The 18,836-nt window shown below is 39.2% G+C and overlaps 1 protein-coding gene across 1 annotated transcript in view; it reads left to right on the top strand.

Annotated features, from left to right (window-relative positions):
* LOC149264027 (myosin-1-like) overlaps positions 1-18,443 on the top strand; it is a 202,120-nt gene extending 183,677 nt beyond the window's left edge. Inside the window, exons 20-23 of the mRNA XM_089427361.1 lie at positions 16,196-16,325; positions 16,473-16,619; positions 16,744-16,889; positions 17,073-18,443. Of these exons, the coding sequence (XP_089283487.1) occupies positions 16,196-16,325; positions 16,473-16,619; positions 16,744-16,889; positions 17,073-17,831 (1,182 nt within the window). The 3' untranslated portion in view covers positions 17,832-18,443. The remainder of the gene's footprint in view (positions 1-16,195; positions 16,326-16,472; positions 16,620-16,743; positions 16,890-17,072) is intronic.
* Positions 18,444-18,836: the final 393 nt, after the last annotated feature.

Here is an 18,836-nt window from a genome sequence, read left to right on the forward strand (position 1 = left end):
CATTCATTGATTCATCTTTCATCGGTGACTCCATAATATACCGGGTCTCCTCCCGTCTGTGATATTTTGTAAATAGTAGGGAGCCTTAGTTGAGGTGATAGTGGGCTAAGTCTCCATTTCTTGCCCTTTTGCCCTTTAGGTCCCTTGGTAGTTTGAGTGGTAACAATGTGTATAGGTGTTCTAGTCTCTATGATGTCTAAGAGGCTAAAGAACACAGGATCTCCAAAACCCAGGAAAAGTTGCGCGAGATAAGACTCATAAATGCCTTAATTAAATTATTTCCTTATTCTAACTTAGCGAAGTTGGTTAATTAATTAAATTAGTTCGATTTTGCTCTGGAGACTTCCATTGATGGAGTCATTGTGATTTAAGCCATTGATCAGGATTAGATCTTGGCCATTGGTTGCCCAACAAAAGATTATAAGAGCAAGTCGAGGGCTTGAAAAAGGGGCATCAATTATGAGTTGAGCAGTTCGACTACCCAGTTGCAGTTTTTCTGCAATGGCGCAGTTGAAGCTAGAGAAAGCATCAGAGCGAGGGAGCAACAAAGATTTGGGAGCAAAATTTTCAGAGGAAGATTCCCTCAGTGTTTCCATTGTGTGTGAGATAGGAAAGAGGTGGTCGAATTATTTGTAGAGGAGGCCATACGAAGTAGTGGAAATAGCCAAAAACCCTAGTGCGAGTTACAGGAAGAGACTCGTTTCAGTTGTCAGTAGTTGGATTAGGGTCTGGAAGGTAGAGCAAATTGATTCCAAAGGTAGAGGGATGTTAGACGTACCACTTGGAGGCTGGTCCTGTGTTGTACGATTTTATTCAGCTAGTCAATGTGCTTTTCTAGGCTGCAGTGCGAGTGGCCAGGAGGTGTGAACAGGCAAGGAGAGGCCAAGTTGATTGTAGAGGGAGACAAGGATGTCTTAGAAATATTTTGCTAGTAGATTTCTAGAGGTTTGCCAATTAGGCAACCAATTGTAATATTTCTCTCAAATTGCCGCATAATAATAAAACCCTTGCTGCATTTTATGGTACATTTCCTGTTGTAAGTGGCCAATTTATGCTTTTAGCTTTCTTTTTAGTTGCATCAACCTCTGGGGCATCGTTCTAGGCTCGACCCAAAGTGTGGACAAGAGGATGGGAGGCTAACTCCTTGTGGACCCAATGGAAAAATGTGGACCCTGATGGGAAACATGTGAAAATGGGTTATAATGAGCGGAGGGGAGTAATGTATGGGATGTCGGGAAGCGGGTCCATGCAACCGAAATCCCGTTTTCCCATGTAGTGCCATTCCTAAAGCCCGCAACCAATAGGGGAGATCCCATGGGACTAGGATACAAGGTTAACCACCAAATTGGACAAGGGGACAAGAGCATAGTTTTAAAATTCGACCGTTTCGAAACAAAAACGACTGAGTTGATCCGTTTCATTGCCCTCAGGATTAACTCGGTTGAAGAAACGGCTCGTTTGGCTGAGTCAGCCATGACTCGGCCAACTTGGCCGTTTCCGTATTGACTCGGCCGAGTCACAAACAACGGCCCGTAACCCAAGTAAAACAACGATTTAACATTATTTTAATGAATTTTTAAGGTGTTTTCTGATTGGTTTGGACTCCAAGGTGTTATATGAATTAGCTAAATGTTATTTGGGGTCCATTTCCCCCTCCCAAACCCTATTTAACACACTCAAATGCTCTCATTCTCTCACAACAATCTCATGCATTTGAGTGAGAACTTCTTTGAGAGTTAGTGAGTAGTTCTTGAGCTTGTTTTTGGAGCAGTAGTGAGGAGTCTTGGGGGAGCATTGTAGCTGGAGTGAGGAGCTTCTTGGGTAGCCATTTGGAGCAGCATTGAGGAGCTGATTCTTGGAGCAAGCTTGAGGAGGCAGTTTGTGCTTGGAGGTATTTTTTTTCACCTCTATAAATCTGTTTTTGCTTATTAAATTTTAGGTGCATATCTAGAAAGCCTAGAGAGTGGTTTTTGTCAAAGAAATGAACATTGAATCAATGTGTTTTTTTTTTTTTTTCATTTTCAGATTGTTTGCTTTTATTTCCTTGTCAAAAAATGGCACCTAGAGCGAGAGATCCTGCTTGGGCATATGTTGAAATGGTTGATAGTCAAATGCAATGCAAATTTTGCCATAGGAAAATTAAGGAAGGTCCTGGGGGCATTAATAGGCTGAAACAACAGTTGGCAGGGATTAGAGGCCAAATTACCCCATGTACCTCACCAGAAATTGGGGAGATTAGGAAGCAATTGTTGGCCAGCTTTGAGAAATTTAAAGAAGATAAAGCTAGGCAAAGAGACATACAGGCTGAAATTGGGAGGAAGAGGGAGATACAAAAAATGATGGCTACCAACCCCCATTATGATTTTGAGGGTTCTTCCTCTATCCCTCGAACTGATACATCCAACCCTTTCTGATATGTTCCTCCCTCTTTTGGTTCTATTCAAGATAAGGGAAAGGGTAGAATGAAAAAGGGTGATGTGACTATCAAAAGTTATTTCACTCCCTCCTCTCCATCAGATGCACATGGTCCTGAAGTTAGTAAAAGTCAAATGAAGCCCACTTTAGATGACCATTGGAAGAAAGAATTGAGGGAGACTGCTTGTGAGTACATAGCTAGATGGTGGTATGATGCTGATATCCCCTTTAATGTTGCTCGTTCACCATATTATGAGCCTATGTTTGATGCCATACATGCTGCTGGAAAAGGCTTCAAAGGCCCTACTATGCATGAGCTAAGGGGGTATCGTTTGCAGAAAGAAATTCAATCCATTAATGAGTATTTGAAAGAGTTCAAGGACTCATGGGCAAGAACAGGATGTACCATCATGTCAGATGGATGGACTGATCAAAGAAACCGTACCATCATAAACTTTCTTGTCTTCTGCCCATGGAGAACCATGTTTTTAAAATCAGTTGATGCATCTGATAAGGTAAAAGATGGCCACTTGTTGTTTAACCTATTGGATCAGGTTGTTGAGGAGGTGGGGGTGGCTAATGTTGTTCAAATCATCACAGATAATGCCTCTAACTATGTTCTTGCTGGTAAACTGTTAGAGGAAAAACACAAGACCATCTTTTGGACCCCATGTGCTGCACATTGCATAGACCTCATGCTTGAGGATATTGGAAAAATAGATTGGGTCAAAAACACTATAGATCATGCCAAAAGCATAACAAAATTTATCTACAATCATACATTGATTTTGAGCCTCATGAGGAAACACACTGGGGGCAAGGATATTATTAGGCCTGCCATCACTAGATTTGCTACACATTTTTTGACATTGCAATCTATGCTTTCCCAACATAGAAACTTGCAAAAGATGTTTTCCAGTGATGAATGGAATCAAAGCAATTGGTCTAACAAACCGGAAGGCAAAGAATTGAAAAGGAAAGTCTATGAAGAAACTTTTTGGAGAAAGGCAGCAGAGATTGTGAAGCTTGCTGAGCCACTAGTTAAGGTGTTGCGGTTGGTGGATGGGGAAAGGTTGGCTATGGGCTTCATTTATGAGGCTATGGATCAAGCAAAGGAGCAAATCAAGATGGTATACAAGGATAGAGTGGCAAATTATGGGCCCATTTGGGCAATCATTGATGAAAGATGGAACAATCGACTCCATCACCCTATACATGCAGTTGGGTATTTTTTGAACCCACGGTATCATTATAAAGCTAAGGAGTCAGGAGCTTTGAGGGGGGAGGTTAGAGATGGACTGATTGATTGCATTGATCGCATGATCCCATTGGAGTCTGATCAACTGGAGATACTCCGACAGGTCACAACCTTCAGCAATGCATCAGGTACCTTTGGGAAGAACCTAGCAAAGATTGCAAGAGAAGCAGATGAGCCAGGTAAACAAAAATTTCAATTTTCAAATTCTTAATAGTTTTACTTTTTTTTTAAAGTTTATTAAATCATTTATAATTTGAAAGTTAGATATAATTTGTAATTTTGTTGAGCTAACTCATTACACTCCTATGTTTTTTGCAGCACAATGGTGGGAGGCTTTGGTGGCTATTGTCCTGAATTGCAAAAGGTTTGCAATTCGTATTTTGAGTCAAACTTGCAGTGCATCTGGGTGTGAGTGCAATTGGTCTGTCTTTGAGAGGATTCACACAAAGAAGAGAAACCGTTTACATCAAAAAGCGGTTAAATGATCTAGTTTATGTCCAATACAACCTTTGGCTCAGACGAAACCATTTGCTGAACAAAAGACCTGATTCAGATCCCATTGTGTTGGAAGACATTGATCCAACATCAGATTGGGTAGTGGAGAGTCGTCCAGTAGAGTTTGATCCTGATGAGGATCTTGATTTAGATTTAGATATCGAGACGTCAATTGAACTTGAACATGCTGTTCAGTTGAATGCAGATCCCAATCCACCAGCCTCAGTCTCACAGCCAACAAGGACTCCAGTTGTAGGTGCTTCCTCTGCTCAGCCACGACAGAAGTGCAGCCGCATATCTACTCTATCTTAGCTTGCATCTGTTGCAGTTGCACAGCCTGCTAGTGGTACCACTTCTACAGTTGCAGTTGGAGATGATGATGATGAGGAGGAGCCATGGGGCCCCCTGTCTGACTCTAATGATGATCCAGAGATTGATCGACATGATCTTGGCTTCTCTGACAGTAGCTACTAGCCAGTAGTACTAGTACTGGAGTCTAGTCACAATTTACTTTTGTTGTAGAGGCCATTTCTAGCCTCCTTGGTTATGTGTTTTTTGTTTCGAGTCTTTGATCATGTATGACAGTTGACTATGTATTGCCATTGGGTACCATTTTGATATAATGGATTGGTTCATGAGCCTACTTTGATCATATGTTGTCTTCCATCTATATTATAATGCTGTGTGTTTGGAAACATGAATGAAAATCTTTAAAATTATGTTTAAAATCTTTAAAATTATGTTTTTTTATAAAATAAATAAATATTTAATGTATTTTTTACAACGACCGAGTCATTGAAATCGAGCCGGCCGAGTCATTACCGTTTCGGAGTCGGAGTTGGAGTCGATCCTCGGCCGAGTCGGAGTCGAAGTCGGAGTTTTAAAACTATGGAAAAGAGTACAGACGGAGCCCATTCTTTCTGCCGAATCCCTCCACTAATCCATGCTCATAAGTGTCCATGATACATAAGCAAAAATACCCAACTACATAATGAAAGCCATACCTTCGGTGTTGGAGGGCCCACCTTCAAACATACGATCATAACAGATGGGCGAGAGCACATAATGGCTGGCTCAGGTGGCGGAGATGGTGGCACATTGAGCTATTCGGTGGTTGCAAGTGGTTGCTGGTTGCTTGCTGAAGACAATCTAGGAGAAAAAAATTCTCCTATGGGTGTCACCCACAGGTGGTGGAACACTATCTAAGGACATTTTCTAAAGCATTTTTCTGAGGTTTGTTCAGATTTTGAGGTTTCGGTAGATATTTTTGCACCTATTTATGACTTGACCCTCTTAGGTTATAATCTGTTGCACATATTTGTCTTTGATCTAGGTTTTTCGTGACACTTGGATTTAAAGGTTTTTTTTTTTTTTTTAGCCCTCTAGGGCACAAAATAGTGGCATATATTTAGCACTTATCTTGGCATTCTAAAGTAGAGCATTAATAAGGAAACCAGTGCAAAGTGTTGATCTCGATGAGGCAAATATTTGAAGGAAACTATGACATGTTGGACTCTAAAAGCCAACTCTAATAGATGCTTGACTCAGTATTTTGGTAAACTTTGTTTGATCACTTTTGTGTCACACTTGTGGTAGACCTGGATAGGTGCAAGGGCATAAATTCTTGTTTCTAAGGGTTGTTAGTAGTTACAATAGTGCATACATCTAAAGTATATTAATTTGAAACCCTCTCTTGACAACTTAGGGTTTTGAGAAGTTGTAATCTGTGCACTTCAGAGGAAGAAGTGTTACAGGCAAGCATTGTCATGATTTATCCTTGAAGTCTTTGGATTGTTGTTCACTGAACTTTTGTGGCAGCTCTAGTTTATTGGGTATAGCAAACCTTGTCTATTTTAGAATCGTTTCTAAAGTCTTTAAAATCAAGCAACTGTAGCTATAGATTAGTTTCAATCCTCTTTGTGAAAAGGTTTCGTCTACAAGTAAAATTAAAGAGTAGCAACATCAGTTCATTGAAAGCAAGATAAGAGCAAAAAGGTAAAGATAGTTCTGTAGTGGAAGACATCTTTAGGATCAACTGTGATTTGAAAGAATCCTAAGGTGCATGAATTGTTGCTCAGTTTCATTGTATATCATTTGGCACCAGTGGTGAAGCTTGAAGAAGTTTGGGGTATACATTGGCAAAAAGAGTTTTGGTAAGTGGGTCATTGTCCCTAGTATGAGAGCTCGCAATTATTTCTCTATTTTATTTTCAGGGTGGCTAGGTGGTGCAAGGTAGGAGAGTGAAATTTCCTTTAGGTTGTAGCTTGAAAATACTTCAAGGTGGCAGGGTGGTGCTAGGGCAAGTTGGAGCTTGTAGGTTATTGGAGCATCTTATCAGTTGTAGCTGATAAAACGAGGGCGTTGGAGCGTTCTTCTAGTTGCAGTTGGTAAAACTAGGGTGCAGGAGCATCCTTTCAGGAGATGGAGCTACCTGATAAACTTGAATTCTTTTCTAGAGTACTAGGGAGTTGGGGCAGTCCTTTTCAGTTGGAGCTGAAGCATTTTTGTACTCACAAAATATTAGAAAAATGTTTGGTGGTTTTTGTGCCTGGGGCCTGAAGGGTTTCCATCTAAAAATTTGTTATGTACTACTCTTGTGATAAGTTGATTACTGTTCTATTGTTCATGCTCTAAAAATTTATAATTAACTAATTTTAAGTGAAATACTGATTCACCCCCCCAGTGTTTCCAACAAGTTCCACTATACTAGAATAGGCTTGTATCATTGGTATCATAAATTCTAAATCCACTCCCCTTGTACATCTCTCTTGAATTTTCTTTGCATTTTTGGTGTTTGCTTTCCAAGATCTAGATGAGACTCATATTTTTCTATCTGCATTTTGCTTTTATATAGGAGTTGCTTTAGTGCTCCTTCTTTGGATCCAGAGTTAAGATGGATCTAGGAGAAGTAAAAAATGGCATTTACTAGATGTACAAAAAGAGCACTTGTGTCTAATGGTCTTATTTTATGAACATTTTATGCAGCTTCATGATGACATCATCTTTTGTTCTTGTTACATTACACATCATTGGGCTCACTGCTTCAGGATCCTATCCAACTAGCTAGTTGCAGTTTTGTTCCCACCACTTAGGGATCGAGATAGAGCACCACATCTCATTGTCCAAGAGGACCTATTAGGTGTGCCATCTGCAGGAGATTGATTTTGAAGAACACTTTGATTTCAGGTGTCACATATTCCACAAGATCTAAGAAAGTTTCACTTATTGTTTTAGGATTTGAGAGGCATTGTTGTGTCTTTCTTTCGGCACCTCGATCTGTAGGTGCCTTGCAATGTTTTCAATGTATCTCTCAGGCAGGAGGCACCAAGCACTAAGCAAATTCTCTAGTATGGGGATTGAAAATGTTAGATTTGTGAGACAATGTATCTCCTCTTGGCTCATTGTCAGACATCTCACATCAGGTCACAAAGGCACACTCATTTTGTTAGAAGGGCTGCAACCTAGGCTAGATGCAATCAAACCTCAATCATGATGGTCTTCTCCTCAACCTTGAATGTTAGAAAACTTGGTTGGATTGCTCTAGTTTTCCTCACAGGTTTACTGATTCAAGCCTTACACAACTTCGGTGATACAAAATAACTTTGAACTAGCAACGGAAACCCAAAATAATAGAAAAGGAGGAGAAACAATAATATTTCAAATTTGATTGCACACTGTATTCACTTGGCCAAAGGCTTTCTTATAGATTTTACAATGAGTTGAAAACATAGTTTTAAAAATTGGAATCGGGATTCGAACTGACCCAATTATCTAACTGGGTTTCGAACCAGATTCAATGAACCATATTTGAAAAAAATACAGGAAATAATTATTTTTTCATTGAAAAGAGACATTTTTAAGATTTCAAACCATAATTTCAAATGATTAGAGAAAAATATGCAATGTTTGCTCATCTATATGCCATGTAAGGGTGAATATATCAAAATGGCACTGAGTGCAATACATATCAACAACAAAATACATAATCAATGAAGCTATAAATGGTCTCTGGAGTCCAAAAGCAATGCTACAAGCAACTAAGCCATTGGCCTACTATAAATCACTGTTTAACATGATCACTCATCAAACTCATCACTGATTCAACACTACTGCCATTGTGATCATCAATGAGAGCTACATGAGGTGTTCAACAACAATGTTGTTAAAAGCGCGATCGGGATTTAATCGGCGCCGGGAAAAAAGCGGAAAAAATCGTTAAAATCGGGAAAAAATCGGAAAAATCGGGAAAAAATCGTTTGGCACAAAAATATTCATTTTTTTTCAATTTTTTTAATATCTAAACCATCTACAACATAAAATAAATACATTGACACATAAATATGATAAAAAAACTAATATATAAGATGTTTAATATCATTTCTAGCGCTAAAATCACACATAACATTGAATCATGTCCTGAATAGTAAGTCCTGAGTCCCAACTCAGCCTCAAAATATCAACAAAAAATATGATAATGTATCTCATCATGTCATAATGTCATATACAATAAAATGAAAGTCTAAGACTCTAATCCTATTGATTTCCTCTGCCCCTCTTGCGAGAAAATGTCACTGCTTTCCCTTTCCCCCTAGATGAAGATGCTGGTGCCTGTGGTGGTGGAAATGGCAGTGGAGTCTGACGTGCTCTAGAAGCTGAAGAAGTAGCTGTAGAAGTAGCAGCTACTGTAGGTAGACAGAGACCACGTCCTCTAGTGGTAGCCCGGGTAGGCGGTGTCACCTCCTCCTCCTGCTCCTCCAACTCCTCCTCCTCCTGCTCCTGCTCCTGCTCCTCCTCCTCCTCCTCCTCCTCCTCCTCCTCCCCCTCCCCCTCCTCCTCCCCCTCATCCTGCACTAACCAATCCTCAGTGGGATCCATGAGAGGCCTCTCGGTCTCAACCCTCCATTCAGCAGTGGTGTCAATCTCATCCAATGAGATGGCATCCATATCAGGTGTCTTGTCTAGTTGCCTCACCCACAATCGAAGATTGTAGTAGACATAGACCATGTCATTAAGTCTACGGGACTCCAACCTGTACAAAGTTCATGAAATAATAATTAATAATTAATATTATAAAAAAAAATATTGTTTAATGAATTCAAAAATTTATTTGGAAATTTGCAATATTTTAAATGTTTAAGTGTTAAGTTGTTAACCTATTACGCTTCTTGTTGTGTATTTTTTCAAATACACTCCAATTGCGCTCACATCCCGAGGAGCTGCATGTTTGGCTGAGGATACGTATGGCAAGCTTTTGCAAAAGGGGTACTCTGCCACCATACATCTTCCACCATGCGGCTACAACAAAATTACAAATAAACATAAGAAAAAAATGGAATTTGAAGAGACAATGAAATTTGAAACAAAGTTACAAAGTACAAAGTTACAAACTAAAAAATACCTGGCATTTTGACCGTCCTATCAAAGATAGCCATATCAAAGCCAAATGTGCCACCTGACATCTTATACGTCTCAATTTGTTTAGAGATCTCCATACGTTGTTCTGGAGTTCTCACCATCTTCTGGACACAGGTTAATAATCCATCCATGATTTCAGCATCAAAATCAAACCCACATGCATAAGAAAATGCAGGGTTCAGGAAAAGCCCAGCAGCATGAATGGGACGATGGAGTGTGTTGTTCCATCGCTCATCAATGACGTTCCATAGAAGGAGTTGTCTCTGGAACCCATCATCTCCCTTGTCATCATAGTAGGACCGAATGGCTTCTTTGGCCCTGTCCATGGCTTCATACAAATAGCCCATTGCGGGCTTCTCACCATCTACCAACCGAAGAACCTTTACCAAAGGTTCAGTGACAGCGCACACCTCTTGCACTCCCGCCCAGAAGTCTTCTTGGTATGAAACAAGTCTGCAGACGGCCTCTCCTTCTGGTTTGCGGCTCATTGGCGAAGAACGCCACTCCTCTGAAACAAACATTCTCTTCAAATCCCACATAGATTTCAAGAGGGATTGAAGAGATATGAAACTCGTCGCAAACCGTGTAATGGCGGGGCGCACCAACTCCTTGTTGTTGGTGCATTTTCTCATCAAGCTAAGCACAGATGTGTGATTGTAAATAAATTTTGTGATGGTTTTTGATGAGTCAACAGCCTCTTTGACAAAGGGAATTTTCCCTATGTCCTCTAACATCAAATCAATACAATGGGCAGCACAAGGTGTCCAAAATAAAGTAGGATGCCTGTCCATAAGCATTCTACCAGCAGCAACATAATTTGCAGCGTTGTCCGTTATGACTTGGACAACATTTTCTGCACCCACCTCCAAAATAAACACATCCAGCAAATCACATAAATTTTTTGCATCTTTGATTTGATGAGTTGCATCAATAGATTTGATAAACATAGTCCCCCTGGGACAACTAACCAAGAAGTTTATAAGGGTTCTCCCCTTTTGGTCAGTCCAACCATCTGACATAACAGTGCATCCTGTTTGTGCCCAGGATTCCCTAAAATCCTCCAATCTTTGGGTGCAGTCACGCTTTTCATCTTGAAGAAGCCGGCCTCTGAAATCATGAAGAGAAGGGATTTTGTACCCTGAGCCAACACTGGCAATAGCATCAACAGTAGGTTGGAAAAATGGATTATTCCTTACAATGCTGAAAGGAATATCACTCCAGAGGAGAAATTTTGTCATCAACTTGTCAGCTTGTTCTTTTTCAGTTCTTTTCATCATTGAACCGATAGTTGGTTGTGCACCAGGTGTGGTTCGAGGAACAAAAAATGATGATGCAGCTACCGGATTGACTGACGCTGCAGTAGAACCAGTGCCTCTTGGCCCACTTCCTTCAGCTGACCTTTTTAGTTGCCTTTTGAGTTCTTCTTTGGCCTCTTTAGAGTGCTCTAATTCTCCCAATGCTCTCATGGCTTTTCGGATAATTTCAGCATTTGTATTAGGACAGGGCACCACATCACGTCCAGGGATTTTTGCAAGGTGGAACTTCAACCTGTACACCCCCCCGAATATCTCCTTTCCACACAACTTGCAATACAAGTTTTGTCTATCATTCGGAGTTTTAGGGTCACCATATTCCCAGAAAGGATCCAATTTCCTTGGCATGTTTGTTTTTGAATTTTGAATTTGCAAACCTATGGAAAAAATTAAAAATAAGGATTAGGAAATAGGAATTTAGGATTACATAATACAAATTACAATTTAGCATTTGCAAAATTACAAGTTAATTATTTCCAAAATCCCAATTTCTAAACCCAAGTTACCCAACCAAATGCCAATGGCAAATGCAAAAAAACAATGAAAAATAAAAAAAAATAAACAATGTTTAAAGAAAATGAGAAAATAAAAATAAAAAATTGGTTCTCATAGTCATAACAAATAACCCATCCCAAATCAATGAAAAATTTCCAAAAATTCTTTAAAAACAATGAAAAACAAAGTTTTTATAGAAGCAAAACAAAAAAAAATTAATCTACATACCTGGTTTATGGACAAATTGGTGATCTTGGCTTGGATTCCTCCTAAAATCGCTTGGATTCGCTCCCAAATCCGACGGCAACCCTCTCCTCACTTCTTCTCCTCCTCCTCCGCGCGGACTGCTGAATGAAATAAAATAAAAATCGATTTTCTATATAAAACGCCCGCTGCCCGTGCCTCTGGCGATTTTAACCGAAAAAATCGCGATTTTTTCGAAAAAATCGCGATTTTTTAAAAAACTCTCGATTTTTTCGAAAAAATCGCCTATAAAAAAAAGTGCCGATTTTTATCGATAAAAATCGCGATAAAATCGGATTTGCGAAAAAATCGCGATTTTCCGATAAAATCGCGATTTTATCGCGATTTTAACAACACTGTTCAACAATCAATGCCACCAACATCAGAGGAGTTCAACAATGAATACCACTAACATCAAGGTACATAAAGGGTTTCATGCTCTTGATTAAATACCAATCCCATAACCTCATACATGATAGAATTCGATGAAAACGTTGCAATACTACCAATCCTAAAATCCTAAAAATTGCAAAGTCTATTGAATTTTTAGTGGGATGTTGAAATTCTACTTTCTCCATACAAAGTCCATTAAGGTTCGAACCACTCTCAAACATCATGAAACAATTAGTGGTAATGTTAAAAATTTAAGTAAAACAAATTTTACTTAAAGAATTTAACATTCGGCAGCATTGCTAAGGGTGAGTTAGGTTTGTTGGTTTAGGTTTAGTGTTTATAAGGGGGAGGGTTTGTTTTATAGTGAATGAGCCTATTTTAGGAGGGAAGCAGCCCCTGATTTCCTCCAAAACCACTTGAAAAACCACCACTGGGGGTCCTGGACTCTCCCCACACACATGAGATCCAATTAGGGCTCATTTATACTGCTTAGGTACCAAATTGGTTAAACATTTCTTTTAGCCTTCAAGTTGCACAGATCTAGTTTAATATTTTTCTCAATTTTGAACTATATGCAATTAGTCAAAGTAGTTAGTTTTGGACCATACTTTTAAAAACCGGCTGGTATGAACCATTAATTGGTTAGACCGGCAGGTTGAACAGGCCTGGGTAATGAACAGGTAGAAAGACCCGGTTGGAGGGCTGGTTTCTATGCTTGTACAAACCGTCCCTTCAACCGGGTGTTTCTACGGGTTCATTACCCAAGCCTGTTCAACCTGCTGGTTTGGCCAGTTAGTGGTAATGAACCAGTAGAAAAATTTGGTTGGAGGGTTGATTTGTTCACTTAGGTACAAATTGGCCCTCCAACTGGGTTTTCTACTGGTTCATTAGCCAGGCCTTTCTGACCTGCTGGTTTGAATGATTTGTGGTTTGGACCGACCAACTTTTAAGACTGTGGTCCAAAACTAACTACTTTTACAAATTGCATGCTAGATGCGTCCAACTTGAACACTGAAAGCAATGCTAAACAGTGCAACTAACTATCAATTACAGTACTTGGAGATCTTGGAATGCGCCCTCAAAGGGTGAGGCTCTGCTGGTGAGGCAGCCTTCTTGGTGGGTGTGTCCTCTGGTTTTGTATGAGTCCCTCCTGGATTAGATCAAAAGCACCCTTGCTTTCCTCTTAAACTAGGAAATATAAACAAGCTAATAAAGGCACGCGACACTGACCTGCAGAGAGGTGGATTTGGCTGGCGCACAAAGAGGTGTACACCAAGAATGACTAGTTGTGTTGAAACTTGAAACCATGTAACTATCCATGCTCAGAGAAGAATCTAGAGAGTCATAGAGCCACAAACACGAGAAATATTGAAGCAAAGTTGTGTAATGCAGATCATACATGGATTGCTGATGTAGAGTGAATAGACGATCATATGCTGGGAGAAGTTTTCGTGCGTCTGAACTCCTGATGGGTCACTGTTCCTGTGCATTTTGTTTAGTCATCTTTTAACATGGTATCAGAGGAATCTCAAAATCTTTAAGCCTGGGAAGATTTGGTTTCATTGTTTCATGGAAATCATGTTGGCAAGTTTGTGATTGAATTCAACAGGAGAGAGAAGACATAGTCAAAGGAAAGTAAGTTTATATACTTAATCTACGAAATGCAAAATATTTTGTAGTATGTAAAGATATCAGCTTTATAAAATGGGAAGATTTGGTTTCATTGTTTCATGGAAATCCTGTTGGCAAGTTTGTGATTGAATACAACAGGAGAGAGAAAACATAGTCAAAGGAAAGTAAGTTTATATATTTAATCTACGAAATGCAAAATATTTTGTAGTATGTAAAGATATCAGCTTTATAAAATATTCGATATCTCCCTTTAAAAGATTAAGAAACACCAGAGAGGAAAAGCTGACCAAAAAAGATGAACAAGGAAGAGTATGGTCTGGAGTGACAACCTGCCATATGCGGTGCACACACAGAGACAAGCGGGGGACACTACATGGTAAGTTGTGCCTGAAGAGTTGTAACACATTTATTGATATTTATCTGATCAGAGAAAGCTAGGCACAGAAAATCGTGACTGCAACAGGTCAAACAGATTCATACAGAGAGAAGCTGTAACACTCCCTAAATGCACTTTGCAGAAAACCCTAGACATGCCAGCAAATGTGAATGCACCAAGCCACATACATGACTCATCCTAACGATCCTAGGAGCTCACAAAAAAAGAGAAGAATTATACATGTGCATAGCAAGTATTCCCAACAGCTTGAATATGATATACAAGCAAATGCAGCTTCCCATACAGATTGTCCATTCCTCAGCTGTGAAGTACGAAGATCTAACAGTACCTCACCCATGAAGCGAAGAAGCCCCAACCATGCAGACTTCATGCCCACACCAGATACCTGCGGAGGTGAATGTCCAGCCTTGCAGAGAAGAAAATCGAACAGACCACAGATATGTGATTTTTTTCTTGGTAGAAATAGGGTGGAGGCCAGTGACATTGCAGTGTTTCTCCAGCATATTATATTTTTGATGACAGCAGAAGAGATACATGGTAATGGATGTGGTAACATACGTGTCTGCAAAACATAGAAGTTGCATACAACAGGCAGACATAGGCTATAGCCCATGATCGACCTCAGGGCACACACAACCCAGGGGTGTATTTAAACTCTAATTTGTTGTCGACTAAAAATTTGAAGTGAGAATAAAGTGAACACTTGTGATACACAGAATTAGAATTCAGAAATAAACTGGGACTGGAAGGATTTTCTTTGTTTTTGATAGACGGAGGCAGAAACTCAATCTGGGCATACTACTGGGAAAACAAATTGTTTACCGTAAATAGTACAACATAGCACATATTTTTTTTCCTTTCCAGAAAATCCAAGTTTGTGAGACAAACAAGGAAGTAGTAGATGATAAATTTGATAAATACTATTTGTTCTTAACAGCCCAATCTTTTTCCAGTAGGGTACATGGGTTGAAATTTGAATTCAATCCAATCTTCAATAAAAGAATATAGCAGTCAAATTGCTTAGGTTGATTTCATGAAATCTTGCATAAAGTGAGAGGAGATGGCAGTCGTTTTGATTGCTTATGTGGATTTAAATTTTAGATGGTTTTTTATTTCCAAAATTGTAGATACTGCTGCTCGATGGACCAACAATACAGGTCCCCAACTTCTGGAGATGGTTAGGAGCTGAGATAAACCATATGATCTAGGGTTGCCCCTCTGTTGGTGGTACATTGTGCAAGTCTCAAATGTTGAATGGATGCCTTAACATGCATAAGTTTTGATTACATGTTCTTGGTTTGTAATTTGATTGACATTATCGAATTGGAAATATACTTCGCTTTTTGGTTAGATATGTTACTCGTAAGGAATACTGACACCAGTAGCCTTAAGTAGCTCTTCATCAAGAAAATGTTGGATCCAATATTGCCTACTTTTAGCTTACAGAGTGTGAAAAATTCATCAATGATTGCAGTAAAGCTTAAACAATCTCTAACATGCTGCAGCTAACTAATTCCCGTGGATTAGAAATACCATCTCCTCACCCTCTTTGGCTCGTTAATGCTCTGAATTATTGTGTTTGTTTTCTGCTTGAAGTTAGGTACTTCATTACTGCCCCTGGTGTAATTAACCCCTTACTGATTAGCATATATTTGTTCAATACTTGTTCTCTAAGAAGGCCGATACATTGCAATTTGTGAGAATTCTCACTGGGAAGCATATAGGATCTGCATTGATTGGTTGTTTCGTATTTATTTCAAGCTAATTATTTATTGTTTCACGAGTGTCATAGATTTCAAATAAAAATGTTTTGGCTGCGTCTTTTAATATAATGTACTGTCCTTCAGTAGCTTTTAACACAACCTTTTGAAATTTGCTTCTGCAACTTTTGTCAACGCCTTTTTTTCATATATATCATGTTCGTTTGTTCACATTCTCTAATGCCTAGTACTGGCAAATTGGAGAGTTTTTTGTTTTTCAATTAACTTATTTCTTTTTCGCTGGAATTATAACTTCTTTGGGTACAGATTGGAAGACTAGAAGAACTAAAAACCAGAAATGTTAGTACATGTAACTTACGTAGCTATTTTATTTCTTCTTTCTGGAGATTTTAACTTTTAACATCTTCTTTGGGCACAGATTGACAGACTGGAAGAAGTAAGAGCCAGAACTCTTTGTGGAATTCTCTTGGTGCAGAATGCTTTCCGAACATACAAAGCCCGGAGTCATTTCAAGAATCTTAAAAGTGCAGCCACAATTTTGCAAGCATGTATGTACTGTATTATGCCTTTAATTGGGGTCTCCACTTTTGCAACCTTTCATACCATGTATGATGGTTAACGACATTTGATGAATATTGTATGGTTAGAGTAAGGTTATTTAGTTTAGCATATTAAACTTCCTCTTTTATCTGCAGTGCTGAGGTCTAAAAAAGTTAGAAAGGAATATATATTATTGAGGGAGAGACATCGAGCAGCTGTCACTATTCAGAAGGAATTCAAATGTAGAATCTCGAGAGAAAAGTATATTAGGACTTTAAAAATGGTGATTTTAGTCCAGGCAGGTAAAATGACGATTGCTTCTCAACTATAGTATTATGTGCCAGGACTATAGTTTGTATTGCCAATATTTTCTTCTTGATTAGATTTCTACACTTTGCCTCATTCAGAGTTCATGTTCTTTTGCAGTAACTCGTGGATGGCTTGCTAGAAGACATATCAGAGTCATTCGGCAGCACTTGCAGAAAATAACTTTAGCTGAGCATTTGCTTGAAGAGAAATGCATTGGAGATCCCAGCAGCAGTAGAAATGATGCCCATACACAAGAGAAGCAGGTATAAACTTCTAAGCATTTGTCAATACAAGAATTTGTAAATCAGAGGGAGGATATTTACCAGGATGAAGGTTTCTATCATAATGCTTTATTCTGATTGTGTTTACAAGCATGGTTTTGGATAACTTCTTATTTTTGTATTTTATGTCATACCAACTGCTCACTAATGATCTTTTTGTGGCAGTTTGCTGAAAAGGCATTACAACCTGAAATGACAGTCACTGTTCAACCACCGTTTCCTACAGATTTTCAAAACCGTTTATTAGCTGCAGATGCAAGATTGAGAGAACAACAAGATGAAAATGCCTTGCTGCGTCAGAGATTACAACAATATGAATCCAGATGGTTAGAATACGAATCTAAGATGAAATCCATGGAGGAGATGTGGCAGAAACAGATAGCATCATTGCAGATGAAGCTTTCTGTAGCCAAGAAAGGCTTGGCATCTGATGAACTTACCAATCAACAAGCAACCCGTGATGAAGTTACAAATCTGCGAGGAAGTGTCCCGAAAGCATCGGCTGCCAGGCACACTGCCCTTAATGACAATGGCGAGTTTGATTGGGAAGATGCCACCTCAATGGGTGCAAAAACTCCTGAAAATAATTTTGCAGCACGCAGACCTCCTCGGCATTATGAGACTGGATCGGAAAGGGAACATGATTCAGGAAGGTCTGCAGTTAGTCAGCTCATGAAAGAATTTGATCACAGAACACAAGTGTTTAATGATGATGCAAACTTTTTGGTGGAGGTGAAGTCTGGTAAGGCAGAAGCGAACCTTAATCCCGATGAAGAACTCCGAAAATTAAAGAGTAGGTTTCACTCGTGGAAAAAAGCATTCAAGCTTAGACTACGTGAGACCAAGGCTGTACTGCAGAAACTTGGACACACAGGATCCTCCGAAAAGGCAAAGAAAAGATGGTGGGGTAAGAGAAGCAATTAGAATCCCATGATTGTTTTGCCAATGTTATTATTTTGTGAAAAGCTTGGATTCTCCACAGACGAGCAGAAAAGCAGGGAATAAGAACTGAGCTGCTGCAGTTCTTAATATTTAGTAAATAAATTATCCAAAGGCCATCGAAAATTAAAAATAAGCTGGAAACGAAACTCGAGGCTTCTAGTCATGGAATGGATGCATTTTCATGGTGAGTTGTATATTTAAATTTCCGCTTTTATGGGTATGAGGTAAAAGGCGGCTGTATATTGACGTGATATGTTGTCAGAACTGATCAGTTGATGGATGAAGTTGATTCCAGTTCAATGTCCAAAGATATTCTTTGTAATTCTATATGCATTTTCTTGTATCTTATGGTCAGAGATGCTTGCAGAAGCAACAATAAATGAGTTTCAGCAGATTTTGGTATTCATTTTCTGTTGGTGCACCTACAGGCATTATACAAGCATTGTAAGTGGAGACGTTGATTACATGGTGTTTTTGTTCATTTGATTGAAAATTTACTGGAATCTGCAGATGCACTGGCATTGGTAAATTTGTTACACGAACTTTGGTCCGTATCAATTGTGTTATGCTTGTTTGTGCTGATGCTGAAAATAATCAATGTAAGATATTTAAGTATGGGGGATTTACGCAGTGCATTATATTAGATATCATTTTTGGGATTCAACTGCGTTAAGTAAGTCATTCAAACGTATGACCATTTCCATGAGAGGTAGTCGTAACTGACTAATTTCTCATGATTTTTGAATAGTTCACTTAGCGCGCTTGAGCCAGAGGAGTTCTGGGATGGGTGACCTCCTGGGAAGTCCTGGTTACCGGGTGCAAGCCCCGGAAGTGATGATTGATGCTATGTGATTCGTTCTCCACATTTCACTAGTTTCAATCCCACTTCTTCACCCCTGTGAGCATCACCCGATGCAATGAGTGCTAAGTGAACTATTCAAAAATCATGAGAAATTAGTCAGTTACGACTACCTCTCATGGAAATGG

The sequence above is a fragment of the Pinus tabuliformis genome, chromosome 6 (genome assembly GCF_031772625.1).
Source record: "Pinus tabuliformis cultivar Carrire ecotype Pingquan chromosome 6, CPIR1, whole genome shotgun sequence".
In the NCBI taxonomy this organism is placed as follows: Eukaryota; Viridiplantae; Streptophyta; class Pinopsida; order Pinales; family Pinaceae; genus Pinus; species Pinus tabuliformis.